Genomic DNA, 13377 nt, shown 5'->3' on the forward strand with positions numbered 1-13377 from the left:
TTGCCAAATCGGATTAAAATTAAGACAGCCTGAGAGTGTAAGTGAAAAAGCCAAGTAAAGAAATCCGAATTCTCTCCTCCATCAAAGCAATAAATAAAAATGCTCAACTGTTAGAAACAATGTTTTTTTTTGAATTCCAAAATTAACCTAAGGCTTGCAGTGACCTGGGAATGCTTATTCAAAGCAACAGATTATTCCTAGTGAGAACAGTGAACTTTGTGCTGTTTTATTTTATTCCAGTCCCATCCCACACTCCCAGTCTCAGCTGGAGCTGTGAAAACAGCCCTCCATTCCTGGTACCAGATCAGAACAGATCTCATTCATGGAGAACTATAATTAACTATTTGTTCTGATCTGTTTGGTGGCTCCCTGCCAGACTGACCTTGTACATATTTCACCTAACTGGAAAAGGCCCTTGTGATAAAGGGCCTTGGGGCGGGGGTGGGGGGGGTAGTGTGTGGGGAGAGGAAAGAAAGGTTAGGGAAAGAGATGTCCCTAAGGGCTCTGAAAAGCTTCAGTAAAGAAAAGCCAAAAGAATATTTTATGACATATGAAAATTATGTTCAATTCAAATTTCAGTGCCCACAAATAAAGCTTTACTAGAACACAGTCATGCTCATCACTTATGCACTGACTATGGCTGCTTTTGCTCAACAATGGCAGGGCTGAATTGTGATGAGAGATCATATGTGATATTTTAACTGATTCCCACTGCTGCTCCATACCCTGTGAATCACACTGATAGGGTTATAACCTGACAGAATTTTGAGTGCCACACATACTGCTGTACCATGACATTTTATTTTTTATTACCAATGCATATGTCAAAGGAAGATAAAATGGACTTCAAATGTCATGCTTTGAAAGCATAGTGAAATGTGAATTATTTTGTTACTGAATTAAATGGCAAACAATTTGGTGGGGGGAGCTCCAAAATATCCCTGAAAATTCAAAAAAGACACACATGCTTAGGAAAGATCTGAGAAGGCCCTACCACCTGTTGACCGTAAGGCTCTTCACAAATAGGAAGTGAAAGCTAAGGTACAGTTTAAAACTGCCCAGCTAACTGTTAAAGGTATGTCCCAACACATACACAGAGCCCTATGACCAAGATTGGAAAACATTTGGGTTCCAGACATTTTATAAAATATCTGTTCAATCATTACCTGACCACCAGGCTAACAAAACAGAGACTTCAGTGGGTATATACAACAAAGAATACAGACTTTACAGAATTTATTCAGAAAAACCACTAAAGAGAGGGGGCGTGGCTGGCTCAGTCAGTAGAGCATGTGACTCTTGACTTCAAGGTTGTGAGTTTGAGCACCATACTGGATGTAGAGATTACTTAAAAATAAAATCTTTTAAAAAAAAGGAAAAAAAGAAATAACAAATACTAAAAGCAGCCACAACAAATTCTGGGAAAGGAGGGAATCTGATTTCCAGATTTACCATATTGTAATAGTCAACATGTCCAGTTTTCAACAAAAAAATTATAAAGCATGCAAAAAAATAAAGTATAACCCATACACAGAAGGAAAAAATCAATAGAAACTATGCATGAAGAAGCCCAGATGTTGGGCATCCTAGACTTTATGTATGTTCAACAAGGAAATGATGTCTAAAGAACTGAAGTATTCTATGAGAACAGTATCATATCAAATTGAGAATTATCAATAAACAGAAATTATAAAATGGAACCAAAGAGTTATTTTGGACTTGAAAAGTTCAATAAATGAAATTAAAAATTCACAACATTGAAATGAGGGCCCAATGGTGGATGTGAACAGGCAGAAGAAAGAATTAGCTAACTTGAAGATAATAGGTCAATTCATATTACACAGTATGAGAAACAGAAAGTAAAAAGAATGAAGAAAAATGAACCTGCCTCAGAGACCTACCAAAATACACATAAGAGGAGTCCCAGGAGGAGAAAAGAGAGAAAGGGGTAGAATGAATATTTGAAAACATAAATGCCAAAGGCTTCTCTACTTTGATGAAAACAAACAACCCCAAGTCAGATCAATTCAGAGATTCAACCTAGACACAGCATTATCAAGCTCAAAGATAAAAACAAAGAGATGATCTTGAAAGCAGCAGATGTACAAAGGATCCTCAAAAAGATTAACAGCCAAATCAGTACCATGGACATCTGTCTTAGTCTGCCTGTGCTACTAGAACAAAAATACTAGGGTGGTAGCTAAAACAAGAGAAATTACTCACAATTTCTGGAGGCTGGGAAGTCCAAGATCAAAATGCCAGTTGATTTGGTCAGAATAAGGGGATGTGAACAGAGATACATAAGAGAAAAGCTGGTATACAACTGAAATTAAGTTGACATCCAGTCTGAACCTGTTAATGGTATTCCTTGGGATAACCACTAAGAGTATAACTCAAAATATTTGCTACAAGAAACAACAAGGGAATTAAAATTGTACAACAAAATAAGCCTAATACTAAATAAAGGACACTAATGGAGGACTTGAGAAACAAAAAATCCAAAACAAATAGCAAAATTGCAAAAGAACTTCTTATTGTCAGTTACATGTGAATGGGTTAAACTCTCCAATTAAAGGGCAAAGATTAGCAAAATGTGTTAAAACACATGACTCAACTATATACTATCTACAATACAATTAAATTCAGAGGTATATAGGTTTAAAGTAAAAATAGGGAAGTTTTATCATGCAAACCATACTCACGAGAGAGCTGAAGTGGTATTAGATATTATTTAGAATTAGATAATGATCTAAGAATAGACAAAACAAACTTTAAGACCAAAATTATTATATGAAAGACAAAGAAAAACAGTATCAAGAACATATAACACTTATAAACAAATATACACTTAACAACAGAGCCCCAGAATAAATAAAGCAAAAACTGACAGGCTTGACGGTATAGAGAGACTATTCAACTATAAAAGTTGGGGATTTCAATACTCCACTTCTAAGACTAGGTAGAACAACTAGCCAGAAAATCAGCAAATAGAAGACTCAAACAATACTATAACACAATAAGACCTAGCACACATCTACAGAACACTACCCAACAAGAGCAGACTATGTATTCTTCTCAATTCACATGGAATATATTCCAGGATAGACAATATATCAGGCTGTAAAAAAGTCTCAAATTTTAAAAGAAATTAGAGTATGTTCTCTGACCACACTGAAATGAAAATATTTAATAAAAGAAGGAAATCTGGATAATTCACAATTATGTGGAAATTTAAAAACACATTCCTAGGGTAGCCTAGGAGTGTCCAACTCCTGGTTTCAGGTCAGGTCATGATCTTGGGGTCCTGAGATCGAGCCCTCTGTGCTTGGCGGGGAGTCTGCTCAAGATTCTCGCTTTCCCTCTCCCTTTGCCCCTTCCCCAACTCACTCACACTCTCTCTTCCTCTCAAATAAATAAATCTTAAAAAAAAAAAAAGCACATTCCTAAATAACCAATGAGTCCAATAAATCACAAGAAGAATTTAAAAATTCCTTAAGAAGAACAAAAACAACACAACATAATAAAACTTATGGGATTCAGCAAAGTTGTATTCAGAAGGAAACTTACAGCTATAAATGGCTACCTTAAAGTTATCAGTCAATAACTTCACCTTGAGAAACTAGGAAAAGAAGAGCAAACTAGCCCAAAGTAAGCAGAAGGAATGGAATAATATAGATCAGAGTGGAAATAAATAAAATACAGGAAAAATGGAGAAGAGTATCAAAACCAAATTAATTCTCTGAAAGGATCAACAAAATTTATAAACCTTTAGCTAAACATAAAAAAAGAGAAAAATTACTAGAACCAAGACTCAAAAAGGACATATATTACTACTAAGCTCAATAATAAAGCTAGGAATAAAAAAGATTATAAGGGAATAGTAGCAACAATTGTATGGCAACGGATTAAGCGACCTAGGAAACGTGAAAAAATTCCTAGAAACAACAATCCAATTGACTTAAGAATAAACAAAAAATCTGACAAATGAATAATAAGTAGTACTACAGAGTTAGTGGGCAAAAGAACTTCCAGCAAAGCCAACACCAGGATCAGATGACTTCACTGACAAATTCTACCAAATGTTTAAAGAAAATTAACACCAAGCTTCTCTAAACTCTTCCAAAACATAGAAAAACAATGAACATTTCTTAAGTATTCTGTGACAACCAGTGTTACTGATATCAAAACCATCACAAAACATCACAATAAAAGAAACCTAATATAGTTGCAAAAATTCTCAATAAAATACTAACTGAATTCAGCAGAACATTAAAAAGATCATTCACCACAATCAAGTGGGATTTATCCCTGGAAAGCAAGAATAATTCAATATACATGAATCAATCATGTGATGCATCACATTAATAGAAAAAAAGAATCATATGATCATTTTAATAGATACAGAAAAAACATATAACAAAACCTGACATCCATTCATGGTAACTCCCAACGAGTTGAATTAGAGATGGAAGGAACATATCTCTACATAATAAAGACCATATGTGATTAACCCACAGCTAAGATCATACTCAATGATGAAAGTTGAAATCTTTCCTCTAAGACCAAGAGCAAGACAAGGGTGGGGCGCCTGGGTGGCTCAGTCAGTTAAGCAGCTGCCTCCGGCTCAGGTCACGATCTCAGGGTCCTGGGATCGAGCCCCGTGTTGGCCTCTCTGCTCAGCTGGGAGTCTGCTTCTCCCTCTGCCTCTCCCCACTGTCTGCTCCTGCCTGCTCACTTTCTCTCAAATAAATAAATAAAATCTTAAAAAAAAGAACAAGACAACGGTGCTTGCTCACTCTTACCACTCCTATTCAACAGAGGACTTGAAGTCCTACCTAGAGCAATCAGGCAAGGAAAAAAAATAAAAGGTATCAGATTTGGAAAGGAAGAGGTAGAAATGTCTCTATTTGCACATGACATAATTTTATATATAGAAAGTCCATAAGACAAAAAAAAAAAAAAGCCGTTTGATCTAATCGATGAATTCAGTCAAGCTGCAGGATATAAATTTAACATGCAAATATCAGTAGCAATTCTATAACCTAACAACAAATTTTCTGAAAAACAATTTCCATTTACAAGAGGATCAAAATCAAATAGGAATAAATTTATATAAGAAGATGAAAGATCTCTACTCTGAAAACTGCAAGATAACGATGAAAGAAATCAGATATAAATAAATGGAAAGATAACCCCATGTGAAAGAAATCAGATATAAATAAATGGAAAAGATAGCCCATGTTCACACACTGGAAGAATACTGTTAAAATAGCAATACTACCAAAAGCCATCTATAGAGTCAATGCCCTATCAAGATACCAATGGCATTTTTTACAGAAGTAGAAAAGAATACACCTAAAACTTAGAACCACAAAAGACCCAGAATAGCCAAAGAAATCCTGAGAAAAAGGAAGAAGCTAAACTATAAAGCTACAGTCATTAAAACGGTATGGTACTGACATAAAAACAAATAGACAAATGGAACAGAACTGAGAACCCAGAAATAAACTCAAGAATATGTAGTCAGCTAATATTTGACAAGGGAGTTAGGAATTGAGAAAGGACAAACTACAAAAATGGCACTGGATTATTGAATTTTCACATGTAAAGGAATAAAACTAGACACATTTTATACCACTCACAAAAATTAACTCAAAATGAGATAAAGGCTTAAATGTAAGACCTGAAACTATGAAACTCCTAGAAGAAAAGAGGAATAAAGTCTCTTGACATGGGTCTTGGTAATGATTTTTTGGATACGACACCTAAAGCACAGGGCAACAAAATAAAAAATAAGTGGGACTATATCAAACTAAAAAACTTCAGCATAGGAAAAGAAACCATCAACAAATGAAAAGGCCTACCGAATGGAGAAAATATTTGCAAATAATATATCTAATAAAGGGTTAATATCTGAATTATAATTCATACAATTACATATAATTCAATAGCAAAACACCAAATAACACAATTTAAAAATGGGCAGAGGACCTAAACAGACATTTCTCCAAAGAAGATACAGGAAAGGCCAACAGAAGATGCTCAACATCAATAGTCATTAAGGAAATGCAAATTAAAGCAGCAATGAGGTTATCACCTCACACCTGGTAAAATATCCATCATCAAAAAGAGGTAAATGCTGGCATGGATGTGGAGAAAAGGGAATCCTTATGCACTGTTGGGATTCTAAACTGGTATAACTAATACCAATTGGTATAGCCAATCCTCAAAAAATTAAAAATATAATTACCATATGATCCAGCAATTCCACTTGAGAATTTATCCAAAAAAAAAAAAAAAAACCTACTTGAAAAAATACCTACACCTCCATGTTCATAGCAACATTTGCAATAGCCAAAATGGAAACAACCTAAGTACAGATCAACAGATGACAGATAAATTAGTTGTGTGTACACATACACACACACACACAAAATTAAATATTATTCAACCATAAAAAACAAAGCAATCCTGCCATTTGCAACAACATGGATGGACTCCGAAGGCATTATGCTAAGTGCAATAAAAATACTGTATGATCTCACTTACATATAGAATCTTAAAAAAAAAAAACAAACAAACAATCATAAGACTTGTGGTTACCAGAGGCAGAGAGGCAGGGGAGGGGGCATTGGAGGAAGGTGGTCAAGAGGTACAAACTCCCAGTTATAAGATAAATAAATACAGCTGAACAACACAAATTTAAACTATGCAGATCCACTTATACACAGATATCTTTTGAGAAATATAGTACTGTGGATTTATTTTCCTTATCATTTTTTTTGGAATATTCTCTTTTTTGTAACTTTATTGTAAAAACACAGTATATGAGACATACAACATACAAAACATGTACTGATTATTTCATGTTATCATTAAAGCTTCCTGTTAACAGATTATTAGTAGTTGCGTTTTTGGGGAGTCAAAAGTTATATGCAGATTTTCAATTGCACAGGAATCAGCACCCGTCTCCCCATCTTGTTCAAGGGTGAACTGTATTATGGATGTAATGTACAAGGTGAAGACTACACCTAATACTGATGTATGCTATGTAAAAAAGTTTGTAAGAGAATAAACCCTAGAGTTCTCATCACAAGGAAAAAAAAATTTTTTTTCTCTTTCTTTCCTTTTTACTGCATCTATGTTAGAAGATAGATATCAGCTGAATCTATTGCGGTAATCATTTCACAATATGTGCAAACCAAATCATCATGCTGTATGCCTTAAACTTACACAACAATGTTATGTCAATTCTTTCTCAATAAAATCAGAGAAAAAGAAAAAAGAGAACTAAAGAGTAGTGTCTCTTATGATGTAAAATTCCTCAACAAACTAATGGCAAGCTGAATTGAAAAGAATTACACAACACGACCAAGCGGGATTTATCCCAAAATACAAGGTTGGTTCACCATATGAAAAACAATTAATGTAAGATACCACATTAATAGAATGAAGGTGGGGGGACCAACATGATCATCTCAACAAACACAGAAAAAAAGCATCTGACAAAATCCAACACCCTTTCATGATAAATACACTCAACAACTAGGAATGGAAGGGAACTTTCTCAATCTGATAAAAAGCATTTATGGAAAACCCACAGCTAACATCATAGTAAATGGTGAAAGCCTATAGCTACCCTCCTATAATCAGGAACAAGACAAAGATATCGACTCTTGCCACTTCTACTCAACACTGTACTGACATTCTAGCCAGGGATATTGAGCAAGATAAAGAAATAATAGGTGAAAAGATTGGAAAAGAAAAAGTAAAACTATGTATGGATAGTTTATTTATAGACACATTCATAATATAGAAAAAAACTAAATAATCTACATAACAACTAGCAGAACCAATAAATGAGTTCAGCAAAGCTACAGGATATAAAATTAATATAAAATATTAGTTGCACTCCTATACAGTAGCAATGAACAATCTGAAAACGAGATTAAGAATTCCAATAGCATCAAAAAGAATAAAATACTTAAAGAATAGATTTAACCAAAGAAGTACAAGACTTGAAGACTGAAAATTACAAAACACTGTTGAAAGAAGAAAAAGATCTAAATAAATGGACAGACAACACACATCTGTGGATTGGAAGACATAATGCTGTTAAGATAGCAATACTCCCCAAACTAACCTACAGATTCAATGTAATCCCTATCAAAAATCCAACTGGCTTCTTTGCAGAAATTTACAAGCTGATCCTAAAATATGTATGGAAATTGAGGGAACTCAGAATGGTCAAAACAGTCTTGAAAAAGAATAGCTAGAAGACTCACAGTTCCTTATTTCAGAACTTTGCACAAAGATATAGTAATCAAGACATTGTGATACTGGCACAAAGACCTACAGGTCTACACTTAGACCAATAAAATAGAATTGAGATTTCAAAAATAAACTTATACATTTATGTTCGACTGATTTTGATCAAAGATGAAAATGGAGAAAGAACAGTCTTTTCAACAAAGGGTGCTAGGACAACTAGATATTTACATGCAAAAAACTGAATTTGAACTCCTATCTCAACATGCAAAAAAATGTCTTTGAACTCCTATCTCAACCATGTATAAAAGCTAACTCTTTTAAGGATCAAAGACCTAAACGTAAGAGATAAAAAATATAAAACTCTTAGAAACATAGGTGAAAATCTGTTTTTTAGATATGACACCAAAAGCACAAGCAATCAAAGAAAACTAAACTGGACTTCCTCAAAATTAAAAACTTGTACATCAAAGCTCATCATCAAGAAAGTAAAAGGACAATCCATAGAATGGGAGAAAATATTTGCAAATCATGTTTCTAACCAGAGACTAATAACCAGAAAATATTCTTAAAACTCAATAAAAAGACAAACCTAGTTGAAAAATGAGCAAAGAATTTGAATAGACATTTCTCCAAAGAAGATATACAATGTCCAATAAGCATATGAAAAGATGCTCAGTATCATTATTCATTAGGAAAATGTCCATCAAAACCATAAGACACCACTTCACACCCACTAGATTTAATCTTTTTTAATGGACAATTACAAGTGATAGCAAGGATGCGGTATGGAACCCTCACATTGCTCGGGGCAAAATGAAATGATATAGCTGCTTCGATGAAGAATTTGACAGTTCTTCCAAAAGAATTACACTGGGGCGCCTGGGTGGCTCAGTTGGTTAAGTGTCTGCCTTCAGCTCGGGTCATGATCTCAGGATGGTGAGATCGAACCCCACAACAAGCTCCCTGCGCATTTAGCAGGGAGTCTGCTTCCTTTCTCTTTCTCTACCCCGCAAAATTAATCTTAAAAAAAAAAAAAAAAAAAAGAATTACATAGAATCACATGACCCAGCAAAGTCCATTCCTAGATATATACTCAAAAGAACTGAAAACAGGTATTTAAAAAAATACTTGTACATGAATGTTACATGTATGTTATTTACACTATAAACAATAGCCAAAAGTGTGGAAATAACCCACATGTCCATCAACTAATCAATGGGTAAACAAAACATGATGTATCCATACAATAGAATGTTATCCATCCATAAAAACAAATATTCAATACTGAGGCATGCTACAATATGGATGGACCTCAAAAACATGGTAAGTGAAAGACGTCAAACACAAATGATCCCATACTGTATGATTACACTTCTATGAAATATCCTGAATAGGTATAGCCATAGACATGGCAAGCAGTTTAGCAGCTTGTCAGGGGAATAAGAGGGAATAGAGAGTGACTACTTAATTGGACTTAATGGGGTTTCCTTCTGGGGTGACAAAAATATTCTGGAACTAGAGGTAATGGTTGTACAACACTATAAATGTATGAAATGCCACCGTATTGTGCACTTATAAAATGGGTGATTTTTATGCTGTGTGAATTACCTCCATAAGAAAAAAAAAGAAGTAAAAGCAAATGTTCACACAAAAACTTGTACACAACAGTCTTATTCATAACAGCCAAGAAGTGGAAACACCCCAAATGTTCACCAGTTGATAAACAGAACTGGTATATCCATAAAATGGAATATTATTCAGTCATAAAAAATGAAGTACTGTCACATACTCAATATGGATGAACCTTGAAGAAGCCAGACACATAAAGGCCACCTACTGTAATTCCATTTATATGAAATGTCTAGAATAGGAAAATTCATTGAAACAGAAAGTAGATTACTGCTTGCCAGGGGAGAAGTGGGATTAACTGGTAGGTTTAGGGTTTGTTTTGAGGGTAACAGAAATATTCTGGAATTAGTGCTGATGGCTGCACAACACAGAGAAAATATGAAAAACCACTGAGGTATATGTATTACAATGATGAATTTTATGTAATGTGAAATATATAAGTAAAAATAAAAGCAAGACTTAATCACCTGTTTACAAGTCCATGTTAAATATAAAGACACTGTTATAAGTAAAAGGACAGAGAAGAATATAACATGCTAACATTTATCAAAAGAAAACAAGAGCTGCTATGTTAATATCAGACAAAGTGGATGATAAAACCAAGAGTATTTCAAAAATAAAGGGGATCATTTTAGAGTGATAAAGAGGTTAATGCATCAAGAAAATATAATAATCCTAAATGTTTATATTCCTAACAGAAACTTTAAAATATATGCTGCAAAAAGTAATAAAACTGCAAAGAAACAGACAAACCTACAATTATACTTGGACATTTCAACATGCCTCTCTCAATAATTTATAGAACAAGTAGATAGAAAATCAGTAAGGGCGCCTGGGTGGCACAGCGGTTAAGCGTCTGCCTTCGGCTCAGGGCGTGATCCCGGCGTTATGGGATCGAGCCCCACGTCAGGCTCCTCTGCTATGAGCCTGCTTCTTCCTCTCCCACTCCCCCTGCTTGTGTTCCCTCTCTCGCTGGCTGTCTCTATCTCTGTCAAATAAATAAAATCTTAAAAAAAAAAAAAAAAAAGAAAATCAGTAAGGATACAAAAAACTTGAACACTATCAACCAACCTGACCTGAATGACATTTATAAAATACTCCCAACAATAGCTGAATAAACATTCTTTTCATGTGCACAAAGAACATTTACAAAGATGGACCATATTCTGGGCCATAAAACAAATCTCAACAAATTTAAGGAATCCATATCAGTTTTATTTTTAATATAAACCAATATTAGTGGGGTGTTAAGGGAGACTAGCCCCTAAAGGGAGCATTTGGAAGTGGTGATGGAATTTGGTTGTCACAATGACTCGGCAGATCTACTGAGGAGAGTCCAACATCATAAAGTGATGTCCTATTCCAAAATACCAATAATGTCCCCATGTGTCCCCACAGTGCCAACTGAAAAACATCATTCTAAACCAATTATGAAATTCAGGAACTAGGAGAGTTACATGTGAAAGTTATACTAGGTCTTAGCTGTCCAGCTGCTCTATTCTCACCCTTTCATAGAACAAATATAATGTGAGGAAAATGAGTAAACATTTGTCAAGTGCTTATACTACTAGGAATAAAGATACAAGCAATTCATGAAACAAGACTTTTGTTTAAAAATAAGCATTCACATAAGTAATTTATCGACACACTAAAAAAGTTAGAAAAAATGTTCAAGAACGCAAAGAAAAAAACACCTTTTCAAAAAAATGTTACAAAAATAAATCTCTTATTTCTTTAAAATAGACAAATTTTCTTTTCTCTGTAAATTAGGAATAAATAAATATAGAGCAATGTACCTCTCACATGGTAACAGTTTCATTACTTTAAGCACCTCACCTTATGAGCTGCAAAACTGGATTCATTTTTTTCTAGTGCTCTTTTCGCATACTCTAGGGCTTCATAGACCAAGAGTTTTTTCTCTTCTTCTGAGGTCCCGCTAAGCTGAGCTGTATCACGTGATGCCCGTGCCAGTCGCCACAGTAACTCTGCATCTTCACTAATTTGAAATAAATTAAAATAACCATTTAAGCTCACATTTAACAACTGTTAAAGGTCACATCACTAATGAATACATATGGTCTTCCAGGTCAGCGAAGATATAGCAGTATCAAAAGCCATTATTCACAATGCCATATTTTCACACAAAAATTTTATTTGCTAAAATTTTCTACAAAATATCCAATATTATACATAAATATTAACTCTCCTATGTTATCTAAAATACTAACTTCCTGGGGTACCTGGCTGGCTCAGTCAGTTAAATGTCTGCCTTCAGCTCAGGTCAGGATCCCAGGGTTCTGGGATGGAGCCCAGCATTGAGCTCCCTGCTCAGTGGGGAACCTGCTTCTCCCTCTTCTGCTGCTGCTCCCCAACCACTGCTCGTGCTCTCTCAGTCTCGCTCTCTCTAAACCTTTTAAAAAATAAATAAATAGGGGCGCCTAGGTGGCTCAGTCATTAAGTGTCTGCCTTTGGCTCAGGTCACGATCCAGTGTCCTGGGATGGAGCCAGGGAGCCTACTTCTCCCTCTCCAGCTCCCCTCTGCATGTGTTCCCTCTCTCGCTGTCTCTGTCAAATAAATACATAAAATCTTTAAAAAATAAAAATAAATAAATACTAACTTCCTTAGAAAATGTCTTTGTATTTGAATTCTCTAAACACTTGCACTAGAAAATTCACATATAACTTAAGGCTTGAGACACTTCAGACAACTCACTAACTGGTTCAGACAGTACTATAAAATCCATAACCTTTAGAGAGCAGGTCATGCTCTATAAAACAAAACTGCTATATCCCTAGCTCCAAATACAGTAACTGGCACACAATAGGTAAATATGTGTTAATAAATAAATGATTGAATATAACAGAATCTCAAATCTTATGTTTGAATGTGTCATCCATGCCATGATGCATGGGAATATTTCTTTTTTTTTTTTTTTAAAGATTTATTTATTTATGTGACAGAGAGACAGCCAGCGAGAGAGGGAACACAGCAGGGGAGTGGGAGAGGAAGAAGCAGGCTCATAGCAGAAGAGCCTGATGTGGGACTCCATCCCGGAACGCCGGGATCACGCCCTGAGCCGAAGGCAGAAGCTTAACGACTGTGCTACCCAGGCGCCCCGCATGGGAATATTTCACGTAAGGGCACTGGACCTGAAGAATTTCCATATGAACAAACTTATATAAAATCAGAAATGGTTAATAAACACAATAGTAACCACAATTAAGTGTTAGTAATATTTTTAAAAACATTAAAACTCCTGGGGCGCCTGGGTGGCACAGAGGTTAAGCATCTGCCTTCAGCTCAGGGCGTGATCCCGGCGTTGTGGGATCAAGCCCCACATCAGGCTCTTCCACTATGAGCCTGCTTCTTCCTCTCCCACTCCCCCTGCTTGTGTTCCCTCTCTCGCTGGCTGTCTCTATCTCTGTCGAATAAATAAATAAAATCTTTTAAAAAATAAAAATAAAATAAAAAACATT

At 35.1% G+C, this 13377-nt stretch overlaps 1 protein-coding gene across 7 annotated transcripts in view; it reads right to left on the bottom strand.

Moving 5' to 3' along the window:
* The window catches only part of RMDN1 (regulator of microtubule dynamics 1), a 53705-nt gene that overhangs the window by 18681 nt on the left and 21647 nt on the right, over positions 1-13377 (bottom strand). For all 7 annotated transcript variants that reach the window (XM_034668272.1, XM_002916897.4, XM_034668273.1 and 4 more), the window contains exon 4: positions 11737-11896. In XM_034668272.1, coding sequence (XP_034524163.1) covers positions 11737-11896 — 160 coding nt within the window. The remainder of the gene's footprint in view (positions 1-11736; positions 11897-13377) is intronic.

The sequence above is a fragment of the Ailuropoda melanoleuca genome, chromosome 9 (assembly GCF_002007445.2).
Source record: "Ailuropoda melanoleuca isolate Jingjing chromosome 9, ASM200744v2, whole genome shotgun sequence".
NCBI classification, from domain to species: domain Eukaryota; kingdom Metazoa; phylum Chordata; class Mammalia; order Carnivora; family Ursidae; genus Ailuropoda; species Ailuropoda melanoleuca.